The sequence below is a fragment of the Bos indicus genome, chromosome 2 (genome assembly GCF_029378745.1).
Source record: "Bos indicus isolate NIAB-ARS_2022 breed Sahiwal x Tharparkar chromosome 2, NIAB-ARS_B.indTharparkar_mat_pri_1.0, whole genome shotgun sequence".
Classification (NCBI taxonomy): domain Eukaryota; kingdom Metazoa; phylum Chordata; class Mammalia; order Artiodactyla; family Bovidae; genus Bos; species Bos indicus.
The window spans coordinates 129,784,440-129,798,449 of NC_091761.1; the positions used below are offsets into that span (position 1 = coordinate 129,784,440).

At 53.7% G+C, this 14,010-nt stretch overlaps 1 protein-coding gene across 2 annotated transcripts in view; it reads right to left on the minus strand.

Annotated features, from left to right (window-relative positions):
- Positions 1-14,010, minus strand: part of EPHB2 (EPH receptor B2) — a 219,629-nt gene that overhangs the window by 137,195 nt on the left and 68,424 nt on the right. For both annotated transcript variants that reach the window (XM_070776966.1, XM_070776974.1), the window contains exon 2: positions 2,578-2,642. In XM_070776966.1, coding sequence (XP_070633067.1) covers positions 2,578-2,642 — 65 coding nt within the window. The remainder of the gene's footprint in view (positions 1-2,577; positions 2,643-14,010) is intronic.

Genomic DNA, 14,010 nt, shown 5'->3' on the forward strand with positions numbered 1-14,010 from the left:
TCCATGCACAGATGCTCACTCGCAGGCTGAGCCTTTGTTCACCCTTTCACGCCCCCTCGAGCACCTCTCTGTCCAGCCTTCTGGAACCTCCGGGAGTGGAGTCTCCCTCCGGCCGCTGTATCCAGGTTCACCAACTCTCCCTTGGGCCTTTGGGGACAGCCTGCTTAAATGAGTGCCAGGCACGCCCAAGCCCTCTTGGTCTGGTCTCCCCCAGTGGGTCTGAGAGCTTGCTGGGATCAGTTCCCTGATCCCTCCTTCTCCTGTGCCCCTCTTTGGTGCTGGGCTGGCTTCACCTGGGGCAGGCCCACAAAAGGGCCCCAACAAGCAGGGTGAACCGTGCCGAGCCCAGGGTGGGTGCTGTAATAGCATCTCATTTCTTGGTCATGATTATCACATGTGGGAAGCACAGTTATCCCCATTTTACAGATGAGCAAGTAGAGACCAGAGAAGTGCAGTCACACACCGGCACTGGACCCCAGGTCATACAGACCCAAACTCAGACCCATGCGCATGCTTGTCCACACTGCCTCGAAACTCAAGGACCCAGCAGTGGGCTTTGTTCCAGCTCTGCTAACTTGGTGTGTGACCTTAGGCAAGTCACTGCCCCGCTCTGGGCCTCTATTTCCCCAACCGCCAGAAGTGACTGTCGGGGGGAGAGTAAGCAGTCGGAGAGGTGTCACCCTTGCGTGGGTGCTCTTTGTCTTTCTGCCTCCCTCAGATTCTCTGGGCCCAGCCTGCGCGGGGCGGGGCAGGGCGGTGGCTGTGGCTGCTGTGAAGGGCGAGCATGTGTGAGCAAGGCCGAGCGGGCCCAGCCACTCCTTCAGTGGCGGCTCTGAAGCTCCCTACATTGCATTTAATTTTTTTTTTTTGGTGGCACCATGTGACAAAGTCAGCCCCTTGTTACAATCACTGCTCTTCTTCAGAACTTAATTAGAGCACTTAATTAGAGCACTCTGCCTTTCTCCCCTCTCTCTAATTAACATGCGGAGGCCCTGCAGCCTAAACACCCCAAATAATTGCGTCCGGGGGCCCTGCAGCCCAGCCTGGCCTCATTACTGGCAGGGTGGGGCTGTGGGCCCAGCCGCCTTCGCAGATGGAAAATTGGTGACAAGAAAGAGCCACAGAAAGAGGCCTGACCCTGGGGCCCTGCCTATTGAGAGCACAGGCCTGAGGGGGGCAGCGGAGGATGCAGTTCCTTGGGGTAGCAGCTGAGTCCCCATGGAGGAGCTGGGATGGGGGAGCGGGGGCTGGGGGAGCCCCGAGCCCTCACCAGAGACCAGGGGGGTGAGGAGGGGCTGATATCAGAAAGGAAGGCGATGAGGATGATGCCGGCGACAGCTCCCATAGCCACTTGCCACTGGGAGCCCACTCTGCGTCAGGCGCTATGCTGGATACTTTGCAGAAAAACCTCACAACAATTCTATGAGGAAGACATGATCACCACCATTTGATACACGAGGAAGCTAAAAGCTCAGGCAGGTTAAGGAACTGGCCCCCCAGTCACACAGCTGGTAAGTGGCAGAATTGGAATGGCTTCCCCAGTGGCTCAGGTGGTTGAAGCAAGGTGGGAGACCTAGGTTCGATTCCTGGGTTGCGAAGATCCCCTGGAGGAAGGAAATGGCAACCCACTCCAGTACTCTTGCCTGGAAAATCCCATGGACAGAGGAGCCTGGTAGGCTACAGTCCATGGGGTTGCAAAGAGTCGGACATGACTGAGAGACTTTCTTTCTTCAGGGGTCTGACTCCACAGCCTATAGGTAACTGCTGGGCTGGTTGTTGTGAGAAGAAAGAGGAATCTCAAACTGCGCCGGATTCTTTTTTTTTTTTTGGCGGGGGTGGGGGTGGGGTGGGGGGAGGGGGTGGGTGGTGGCGTATGTGCCACGTGCCATGTGGAATTTTAGCTCCTGGACCAGGGATCGAACCTGTGCCCTTGCAGTGGAAGCAGAGTCTTAACCATTGGACCACCAGGGAAGTCCCTGTGCCTGATTGTGTTCCTGGGAAGCTCATAGCCTACGTGGGCTCAGACCACAGGGCCCAAGGAAGTGTGATGGTAGGAGCTCAGGAAGGTAGAATCTAGTGTGGTGGGAACCCAGAGGACTAGGTCACAGCCTTGGTTACAAACCTGAGCCCTCATCACTTACTAGCTGTAGGGTCCCGGGCAGGTGGCTATAGCTCTCTGAGCTTCAGTTTCCTCATCTGTAAAATGGAGGTGGTTCCTTCCCACAGGACTGGAGATGATGTGTGTAAAGGTGCTTTGATACAGTATGACACCCAGAGCACGCTCAGGAACTGACAATTCACTTTCCCTATCTGTAAAACAGGGGTTGTGAGTACCCACTTCTCAGCCTCACTCTTAAGAATTCTATAGCACAAGAGCTAAAAGCATCCAGCCTGTTGTCACGGTAACTGGTACTCGATCAATGGTAGGGGACCAGTAGGGTGGGGCAATGAGAGCCCAGGTCCTGGGACCTGAAGGAGGGAAAGGGGCTCGAATGGGGTGGGGTAGAGCATCCAGGCCCCGCAGCAGAACCGGAGGAATCCTGGAGACCAGGAAGGGTGTGAGGACCACTGACTTACCCCCGATGGAGGATGCACAATCCAGCCCAGCTCCGCCGTCGCTGTGGTTGAATCCATCAGCGTTTCTGTGGAGAGAGCAGAGTCACTCATGAGCTGCCTACAAAGCACGGTCAATCACCAAGAACGTCCCTCTTAAGGGCCGTCTGTACAGAGGAGCCACCTACTTCCTTGCTCCAAACAATCACTAGGTCTAACCCTGTAGACTACCCTCCCTTTAGGTCCTACCTCTCACTCCATGATCCCGCCCATTGCTACACTCCAGCCAATCATCTGAGTCTATTCCTCTAGACTCCACCCCTTAAACCCAACTCCAGCCCTTCTACACATGGTCATGCCCCACCCTCTCAGCCAGTCACATCCCTCCAATCTAGGTATTGCCTTCCTTTACTGGGGAAGGGTCTTAACCTGGGGTCTCCTGGATGGGCTTCAGAGAGTCCTCAAGAAATTTCAAATTTTTCCTTCAAAATGAGGGTCCTGTTTGCTTTTCTGCGTGCATCAAATTCTCACCAACTGGAATGCTGGCCTTACAGAGGCCTCCCTTGGGCCCCAGCCAAGCTGTCTCAGTTATCCCAATTTTGCCATCTGCCCCACGCCTCCCATCAGGGATACCGTTCCCCTTTCTCCAGGAACTGGGAGTTCTCCATCGTGTCCTCATCCCTGGGCCCCCTCCCCTGGGGCTCAGCCAACTCTGTCCCAAGGACAGGGCCCTGGGGATGGAGGGGTGGCGGGGGTGAACACCGTGTCCAGTGGGGCCAGCCCATCACCTGCCCTCTGGGGTTCAGAAAACTCAGATCAGCTTCTGACCCAGCTGGGCCCTACTTGCTTCCCGTTATTCTAGCTGGAGGGGCGGAACCATCCAGTCAATGACAAAGAAGACCCACAGGGCCAGAAAGATCTCCATTCACCCCCTGATCGGGCTCAGGACCCCTTCCCTCTCCCCCCTTTCCTGCCACAGGGGATTCAAAATGCTTTTTGAACTGAACTGTGATGCACTGAGTAGATTTAAATTGCTTGGGCATTCAATCCACAAATATATCCTGATGTACATTATGTACCCAAGCACTGTACCGGGTACCCTGAGGGTGACTAGCAAAGCTCTTCTAAGGGAGCAGTTCACAGTCTGGTGGTAGAGATGGGGTGTGAATACAAAGAGTTGTCAGAGGGTAAGCAGAGAGACCTAGGGGATCACAGCTGGACCTTCCACACCCGCTAGGTGAGCAAATGTGAGTGTGAGGCAATGCTTGCTGCTAAGCTCCCATCCTGCGCCCAGGACAGACATCACTAATCAATGCTCACACTCTGTGAGTACACAGGGCTTCTTGCCACAGTGCTCCAGGAAACCACCATCCACCATCTGAGATCCTATCTCTGGTCTAATCTAACAGCCTCATTTTGGAAATAGGGCAACTGAGGCACAGAGAGGGGAAGAGGCTTCCTAAAGATCACCCAGGAGTTGGTGGCAGAGTGGGAGGTGAGGGTCTCCTGCCTCCTACCCTGTAAACTTCTAGACACTTCGTTTGATGACCTGGGTTGAATGAACTAGGGCAAGGAGAGTTGGGGCAGAGGGAAGTGTCCAGGTCGCTGTCAAGGTTGAAATGGGAGGAACAAGGTCTTGAACCAGGCAGGGGCGGTTCGGATGGGAGGGTGGGAAAGAAGGAAGTGTTGAGCCAGAGGTGACCCCAGTCAGACCTGCAGGCTGACAAGAGAGGATGCGGCAGTGTCCCCATGACCGCCTGTGGCTCGAGTTTGCGGTCACTGTGTCCCTCTGCACTGGGGGCTGGCGGGTGGGGGGGGGACGGTGCCAGGGACGCTGGAGTCCAGTGCCAAGGGCGTCCTTTTGATGGCAAATTGGAGGGAAGTTCTATTGTGCTGCTTTGGAGCTTAAAAAAGGGTTCCTTTTCACACTCCGAATGCTACAGATTTTTCTTCCTGGAGAGAACAAGGGCTGAACTTTTAACCTGTTTTCTCTCATCGGCCTCAGCCAGAGACGCGCCAAGCCGGGCTCTCTGCCTGGGCCCGAGGAACAGCTGCTGGGAGCTGCGCGCAACAAGGGAGAGAGGAGACTGCGCTTGGGACCAGAGAGGGGTTGGTGGGGGAGGCAAACCCGCCAAGCAGGTGGCCCCACCCCTTGGCTGGATTCTTGGGCTGACCCAGAGGCCAAGCGCTAGAGGATTCCACAGCCCAGAGGAGGGACTGCGAACGGACGTCCTCCACGCCTGGGTGGAAACTCGGGCCCAGAGAGGTGCAGAGGACTGGCCAAAAGTCACAGGCTAAAAGCTGGTCCTCAAGCTCTGGGCTCCCAGGGAGTTCAGGTTTGGGGCTCCACTGTTCCTCTCCTCTGCCTCCCACCACAGCTGGAACCAGCAAGGGAGGATCTCAGAAGGAAGTCAACGGGCTGTTTGGTCATAGACTTGAAGAGGCTAAGAGGAGGGGCCAGCTTGCAGGTCCGCTGGGGAGGACGCAGAAGGCGGCCCCTACGCTCCTTTCTCACCAAGCCGGTCCTGGGCTCTGCCTGGAAGGCTGTTCCCCCCCAGGAGCCACGGCAGGAGGGAACCCCCAGGGTGCTTTCCCCTTGGCCTTTGCCTTTCCATGTCCACATCACCCTCCACCCTCTGCAAAAAAGGCAGGTAAGCAGAGCAGATGGACTGGGACTGGGAGGTCAGACTTCAATTCTAATACCTTCTCTGCCACCTTGGACTTGCAACCTTTCTAAGCTTCAGTCTCCTCACCTACAGAAAGGCCATAATACCTTGTGGAGGAGAATAGGAGAGCTAAGTGAGATGGGAGGGTTCTTAGCTTGCAGCCTAGCCCAAGCAGATCATCAGTAAGTGGCGGCTATTCTTTTTTCAGATCCAGCATGGTGCGTTTTGGCTGACCCTGTGCTGGCGTACACACATCGTTTCCTTTGGGCTCATCAGGTGGCCCCTGCAAGTGAAGGCGAGTCCAAGCAGCTCCCCCCACACCCCAGACCACGCCTGCCAACATCTGATGGACATCAGCCTCTCATTCGAGGGCTGAGGCCTCCAGGGAGCCCCTCCTGGTCTGTCTGATGCCGCTTTCCTGGAATGCCCTGGTTTCCTCTTTGTTCCTCTTAACCAAGTACTGAAGTTCAAGCTCAGTTTTCCTGGGAACCTGGGTGGGTTCAGCAAGCCATGCCCTATTTCCATCACCAGCACTTCCCTCCTCCCCATAACACCCCAGACCTTGCCCCTCTGTTCTCAAAAATCTACAGAGGGAGAGAACTCATGTTCACTGAGACCAGAGACCCTGTCTATTAGGAGCCAGAAAACCTCACCAACATTCTCACAGTGATGCCAAGAGATAACTGATACTGTCCCATTTCACAGATGAGAAAACTGAGGTTTACAGAGGCTTAGGTACTTGCCCGGGGTCACACAACTATTCCATTTACAAGCTGTGCTCTCGCTACACACACGGTTTGGTACTCTCTCTTGCACACTGATTCTCCTGATCTCCTCCCCTTCCACCCCATCTGTAATTTACTTACCCCAAGACCCAGCAGAGGGCTTTGCACTTAGTAGGTCTTCAGTCAAAGGCTACATTCCCCTTCCGTCCCCTAAAACTGTAAGCCTCGAACACGCCAGTGTTCTGCTCCTTCAGGACAACACCCATGACTTCGGCTGTTTCCACCTACAGCCTGTACTATTATATAATTACAAAATTTCTTCCGACTCTTTTTTTTTTTTCCTCAAGTGCATTTTAAAGAGGAAAAAGTTATCATTATTACAAATGGGAAACCAATATCACTTGCCATAAAAGGAAGGAAAACAAAAATAAGACTATTACCATTTAAAAAGTTTGCCTGCAAACTACCCAATATCATCTCACTCCCCACACTTTGGGGACCACTAGGCTCTACAAGCTGCCTCTCAATTGCTTGAAATGTGCTCTCCACTCCCCCGCCCCGCTCCCCCCCCAGCTGTGACAATGACAATCCCACGTGCAGGGGAAGCCAGTTTCACTGTACACAGATAATTAATCACCACATGATGAGACAAAACCACAACAGGAATGCGTGTGGGGGCTCGGTACGTGATGCCACTGGGTACAGCAAGAGAGGTAGAAAACAAACAATCCAGGGATGGCTTCCTGGAGGAAGTGACACAGATAAAGGGCTTGAAGGATGAGTTAGGAGAGCGTCGTGGAGGCTAAGTGGGAGAGCGCGCCAGGCAGAAGGGACAACAGAGGCACAGGCAGACGCACAGGCACGAGGTGACGGCAGCGTGTCTCGCGTGTAGGCATGAGGGAGGGAGAGGCAGGGACTGACGGGGGCTGGGGGCCGAGCTGGAGAGCTGGAGCAGGGGCCGCCCAGCAAAGGCCAGCGACTGTCCGAGGCCCCTTGCTGGACCACACCCATCTGCCCACATCTTTCCCGGCTCCCCTGGTACCACCCACCCCCGCCCTGCCTACCACTGCCCTTTCACTCGCCTCTGGGCCCTCCCAACCTCCCAGTTAGTCCTGGAAATGTCCAGATCTCAATCCCTGGATGTTTGAAGTGACCATTAAAAAAAAAAAAAATCCCAGTGGAAAGATGGGGAAACTGAGAGTACGTGGACAAGGTTTTCAGCACCTAGCCACCAGCCCGGAGTGCCTTACTTGATGGGGAAAACAGGGTCCAGACCCTGGGAGTGGCTTTGGCCCTCGCCCCACTGCTCCCACACCGCCCCCCCTGCTTCCTGGAGACTGCACAGAAGAAAGCAATCAGGAGGCCCTGATCGCACAGGCTGGGGAGGCCCGAAGACCCCTCTGGCTATGTGTGAATGAGCGGTGCACATTTCAGAAATATTTGCGCTAAAAAGGAGACACACTGAAGTCGTTAGCGTTTGGGCCGATGGGAGAGTGGCTGTGCGGGGCCCTGTTTTTAGGCTGGAGTGGAGTGGGTCGCCCTCTGCTCCCCGACCCAGCCCTGGTCAGCTCCATCTGAGCCCTTCTTGGATCAGACTTCTCCAGGGCCACAGACACCGTCTGCGCCAGTGACAGCAGGTGAGAGTTCCAAAGACACGAGGAGAAGCATTTATTAAGTGCCTACTGTGTGCTAGGCGTTGAGTTGGGCGCTCTAAGCATGGACTCAGGCTCCTGGCAACCTGTGGGGTACATTAGCCCCACTTTACAGACGTGGCAGCTGACATCAGAGAGGCGAAGTGGCCTGCACAAGCACTCAGAGGCAGGGCTGGGGTTTGAACCACCATCTGTTTCATTCTTCATCTGTGTTATTTTCAGGAGACTGTAGCTATAGCCTTAAAACACACACACCCCCCCACACTCACACACTATGCTCTTTTTGTTTAAGGGCCTGTGTAAGGACGGGAGGGGATAAAAAGGGGAGGGCAGCAGGGGAGTGGTGCACAGACTGTCCAGGCTGGAACCTTGGCTCTGGCACTCCTTTAGTGAGTGACTGTAGGCAAGCCTGTGCTCCTCTCTGGACCTCAGTTTCCCCATCTGTATAATGGGTCATGTGGGAATTAAGTGGCATCACACAGGTGAGTCCCGTTGATCTGCAGTCTCCAAGGCAGTCTGCAGGGTCGCAAAGAGTTGGACACGACTGAGCGACTGAACTGAACTGAAGGCCCTCATTCTGAAGAGCTCTGTCTGCCTCCTTCACTGCTGTGACTTTAGCACTGAGAAATGATTCTGGTACACAGTAGATGTATTTGATTTTACACACGGGTGAGGTTTCTAAAGCCCATGTCTGATCATGTCTTAACTGAACCGAACGCCCTTCAGAACTCCCACTGCCAGCGAGGTCAAGTCCTAGCTCCTCCACAACCCATTTAAGGCCCCTGTCAGGCAGCCCAGCTTAATTACCTCCAGCCGTGACCAGCCTTCCTGAGTTTCCTTCTGCGTGCAGAAGGCGCTATGTTTCCTTGGGCCTTGGTGACTTGAATGTTCCCAATTTTTCTGCTTGGAATGTCCTTCCAGCTTTGGAGCCTGGCTAACTTCTCTTCCAAAACTTAACTCAAGGGGGCTTAAGTTTCTGGCAGCTGTCCCTGAATTCTCCCGGTCTGAGAAACAAGATCATGGTGATTCAACAAACATCTACGTGACTCTACCTCTTGTGTGTCAGGGCCTGTGCTGAACACTGGGGATGAAAAAACAGATCAAGTCCTTCCCTCAAGGAGCTTTCCAGACTAGTGTCCAAGATGTAAACTCTCTACAGAGAGAGGCAGAGTGAAGCAGCTGATATGGGCTGCGAACCCGGAAGCCCAGGGGAAGAAAGGATCACCCTTGACCAGGAAATCAGCAAAGGCGTCTCAGAGGAGGTAGCATTTGGGCTGGGAGGAGAGGGGAAGGGCATCCCAAGTAAAGGGCACGGCAGAATCAAAGGCTCAGAGGTGTGAAAGTGGAGTCTGGGCCACAGTAAAACCCGAGGGTCTCGGTGGTGGGCTCTGGGCTAAGGGCTTACCATTCGTTATCTCATTTCATCATAACTATTTATAAAGTAGGTACTTTACTGAACCTCCCTTTACAGATGGGAAAGCTAAAGTTAGGAGATTGGTCAAGGTTTTCATGGCCGGGCAGCGGTGGAGCTCCATCTGCCTCACGCCAAAGCCCATGTTCTTCACCACTGCATTGGGCTGGCATGTCTGTGCCGTGGGGTGGGAGCAAGATGCTTTGTGGATGAATCTGTCACCTCAGGATGGGGCCAGACGGTAGGGCCTCAAGTATGGCACTCAGGAGTTTGGATCTTGTCCTGAAGATCCAAAACGGGGCAATAGAGGGTCCCTGAGGACGGTAGTGATATGGTCTATCTTAAGAACATGGACATGAGAACACAGTCTGTCCTCAAGATGGACAGATATCTTGCAGTGATTCCCTGGGATCTTTGCTCCAGATTGGCCAGCAGCCCTCAGCCCAGGCGACCAAACAGCCTGGCACGTGACCCGAGATGCAGATGCCACTCTGAACCCTTCCCAGCAGCTCTAGCTGCTCCCTGCTGGGGCTAATGGGGCTCAGGTGACTCGAACACAGGCCTATCTACCCTGCCACGGCCTGGTCAGATGCTAGCCACAGTCTGGAGGCCAGACCTGGGCTAGCCATTGCAGGGAGTCGGAGGATTCTTCCTCTGGTCCATGATAGGATTCCAAGAGGAGGCAATAGTCAGGATCAGGAGATAAAGTTCAAGGCCGTGGATAAGCCGGGTGATCTGGAAAAGTTCACTGTAACTCTCTGAGCCTTAGTCTCTTCATCTATAAAATGGGGATCATAATATTCTCACTCAATGTACCTCCCAGGGCTGCTGAGAGGCTCTAAGGAGGCACTGGGTGCAAAGGGTCTTTATCACATGCAAAGGCTGGGCCCTACGGAAGCAACAGCGAAAATCACTGACACTCATGGAGGACGCAATGTGGGTTTCAGTGACATCATCCCACTGACGCTTCAGAGCAAGTAATGGAGAAGCCAAAGCTTGGGGAGATCAAGGACTCCCCGGAGGCCACATGGCCACTAAGAGGCAAGGCCAGATGGGAGTGTTCAGTCTGACCCCAGAAGGCACCAGGTCACGCTGATTCGCAAATGGGAGGGAAAAAAATCAGAGCGTTCAGGTACCACGCTCTTGGTGCCAGGCCTTGAGCCATCACTCCACACATCCTGCAAGGCTGGCACATTACCCTCATTGTACAGATGAGGAACCTGGGTTCCGAAAGGCTCAGAGACCTGCCCAAAGCCACACAGCCCCACAGCAGCAACGCTGGATTTGAACTACAGCCCCGGGTTTCCTGTGGCCTCCTTCTCTGAAAACCAGGCGAGAAGCATCAGCTGAGGGCATCTTGGGGTCACTGGTCCAAAGCAACCAAGTAGAAGGCGGCGATGCCAGCAGGGCAGCCCTGGGCTAGCTGCGGGCAGACTGTGGATCTCACAGGCTGAAATGTGCCAAGAGGCAGTGTGATGTTTTTCCAGCTCGGCCCTCCCACACCCGCTCCGCCCTCAGGCTCACGGAAAGAGGACCCAGCTAATGTAAAATCCTTCTGCCCGCCAACTCTCCCAGCACACACCCCTCCTTGTCCTCCTGCCATCAGAGGCCCTCCTCTGCCTCGGTTGCCTGCCTGGAGCCTGTTCTTGTTTTCTCAGGCCCCGGGCGGAGGAGTCCCCGCGACGCTGGGCTCCTCTGCTCTGTCCTCCTGCCTGCCCGCCGCTGGCCTGGGCATCCGCCAGTGCCGGCCGCCCGGCTGAAATCCAATCCTCCGGGCCAGCCGGGGTGCTCACTAACAGCGGGCCGTATTGTGCGGCAGGGGCTTCGGGAGAGTTTGGATTCGCTGCTTGGGGACCCACTTAACCTCCGCAAAGGACAGGATGATGGATGGGGGTCTGGGAAGGGGTTGCTGGGGGTGGGGTGGGCGGTAAATGAACACCAGGGCTGCTGGGGAAGGGGAAGAAGGGAGGCAGGGATGGGAATCGCCCTGCACACAGAAGAGCCCTGTCAGTCTTCAGGACAACCCTGAGGGATGCCCGGTATTCTTGCTGGCCCCATTTTATAACAGAAGAAAAATGAAGATCTGAGAGGTGAGGCGACTTGGCCCAAGTCACACAGCAACTCGGAAAGTGAACTCGAGTCTACTGCCGTTGACGTTCCTGACACACCAGGCGGCCTCTCAAGCCAGCATTTGCCCACTGTTTTAAATTTTTAAAGCCCTTTTACTTAAATAAATCCACAGGCAATTCCTCCCTATTAAGTAGTTAATGAAAATATAGGGATGGCACTGCTCTATTTAAAATGGATAACCAGCAAGGTCCTTCTGTATAGCACAGGGAACTCTGCTCAATGTTGGGTGGCAGCCTGGATGGGACAGGAGTCTGGGGGAGAATGGATACATGTAAATGTGTGGCTGAGGCCCTGTGCGGTCTGCCTGAAAGTATCACAACATAATCGGCTATACGCCAATAGAAAGTACAAAGTTAAAAACATATATATAGTGATGGCAACTGGCATTACTGAGCGCCTACTATGTGCCAGGTCTGTGCTGAGCACTTTTTGGCTTTATCCGGCGAGACCCTGATAGTGACTGCTTAGTTGGGAACATTAATCACAACCTTTTTTTTTTTTTTTTTCCTTTTGGCTACACCATGAGGCATGCAGGATCTTAGTTCCTTGACTGGGGATCAAACCTGTGTCCCCTGAAGTGGAAGCACGGACTCTTAACCACTGGTCCACGAGGGAAGTTCCCATCATAACCATTTTAAAGAAGAGGAAGCACACTCAGGAAGGCGGTTACTTCTGGGACCTGTCTCGGGCTGGCTAAGGGAAGCAGGAGCTCAGCCACCCCCGCTGTTTACAGTCAGCACCCCTTCTGAGTGGTTGTTTAACATTTTTTCATCTCCCTTCAGCCCCCTGGACAGAGCTCCCATCCTGCAGTTCGGCACTCAAGGCGTTCCTTCTCCCTGCAACAATCCTCGTCCTCTTAGCCTGCCTAGGACACTCATACGCATCCTCCAAGCTCCATTTCAAGGGATCTGCCTGGTGGGTCAGTGGTTAAGAATCCACTTAGCAATGCAAGGGGCGCAGTTTCCATCCCTGGTCGGAGAACTAGGATCTCACATGTTGCTGAGCAACTGAGCCCATGTGCTGCAACTACTGGAGCCCGAGCACCTCAACCAGAGGGTCTGTGCACAGCAACAAAAGACCCCACGTGACACAGTGAAGGTCCGCAGGCTGCGGCTAAGACCCAATGCAGCCAAAAAAAAAGATCCGTATCAAAAGTCACCCCCTCCTGGCAGCCTTTTCTCATGATCCTGGCACTGGGGCTTCTACAGCCCTGTGCATACCTCTCATTGTCACCCTGGTAACCCTGCCTGGAGACTTTTACTCATCAGCCCACCTGGGTTGTGAGTACCTTGTGGGCAGGACCAAGCCCGGATCACTGTCATAGCCCTCAGCTTCTGTTAAAGCCATGGAACCCGCACCTTGCCCCGACCTCCAGCCAACCCAGACATCAAATGCCCTTTCCCACTTATACCACCTGGGTGCCTGGACTTTTCCTCCAAGAAAGGCGGTTACTGTTATCAAAATGGACCCATATACTATATAATTCAGGCTTCCCTGAATTATACAATATTATGAAGTTCCCAGGTGGTACCCTGGAGAAGGAAATGGCAACCCACTCCAGGACTCTTGCCTGGAAAATTCCACGAATGGAGGAGCCTGGTAGGCTACAGTCCAGGGGATCACAAAGAGTTGGACATGACTGAGTGACTTCACTTTCACCAGTGGTAAAGAACTGGCCTGCCAATGCAGAAGATATAAGAAAGGGTTCGATCCCTGGATTGGGAAGATTCTCTGGAGAAGGAAAGGGCAACCCACTCCAGTATTCTTGCCTGGAGAATCTCAAGGACAGAGGAGCCTGGCAGGCTGCAGTCCATAGCACCACAGAGAGCTGGACATGACTGAAGCGACTTAGCATGAACTATATAATTCAAAGCACTTACTTAGCCCCACATCTGTGCTCCTTTGAAGCTCACAACACCCTATGAGGTAGAATTATTATTGTCCCCATTCATCCATCCACCCTCTCACTTATCCCATCCATCCATCTACCATTCCACTCCCCTATAACCCACCACCTATTCATCCACTCACCCACGTATCAAGCTTCCCACCTAAGTATCCAGTCATCAGGCATACATCGTCCCCATTAAACCAACTTTCTTTCCTTCTTTCAATTCTTCCTCCTTTTCTTCCTATAGATGGGAGAAAGGAGCTTCAGAGAGGTTAAACCACCTGCCCAACGTCACACAGCTAACAGGCAGCAGATCCAGGGGTTGAACTGGGGACACTGTGAGAACCACTCTGCTCTGCGGCCTCTCACTTCCTCTCATTTCAAACTGTCCCGTTGCACGCAGGTTTACTGTTGCAAGTCACCTCAAATCCTTCTGGATGTGTGCACAGTGTAAATTACAGATCAATAAGGCACAGGCCAGCGTCGGTCCAAGCTGGGGTCTGTCAGGTTGCAGTCAATTAGGAAGCCTGCTGCAAGACCTGCTGGGACTAGATCTATTTGCCTAATTGGCACCGGTTTCTTCCACTGAAGGACAATTAACTCAAATCCCAGGATCCAGAACACCCCTCTGCTTCTGGGCAAGATGTCAGACACTTAGTCACATGGAATTCTCCTGCTCATTCATTCACCCACTGACCCCACACACCCACTCATCCATCTCTTTCCAACCACCCAGTCTTCAAAATTATCCATAAACTATCCTGCCATCTACCCACCCACTCACCTCCCTACTTACCTATTTGCATGCTGATCTATTCACTTATTCATCCCTCTAACCCTAACCCTCACCCTTTGGCTGCATCCTGAGTTCTGCCCTGATGTCTCTGAGTCTGGTTCCCCTCTGCCTCCAGGCAGCCTGTTTCACTGGGGTCCCCTTTGGTCTGTAGACCTGGCTTCCCCCATCCTAACAGGCATGGATATG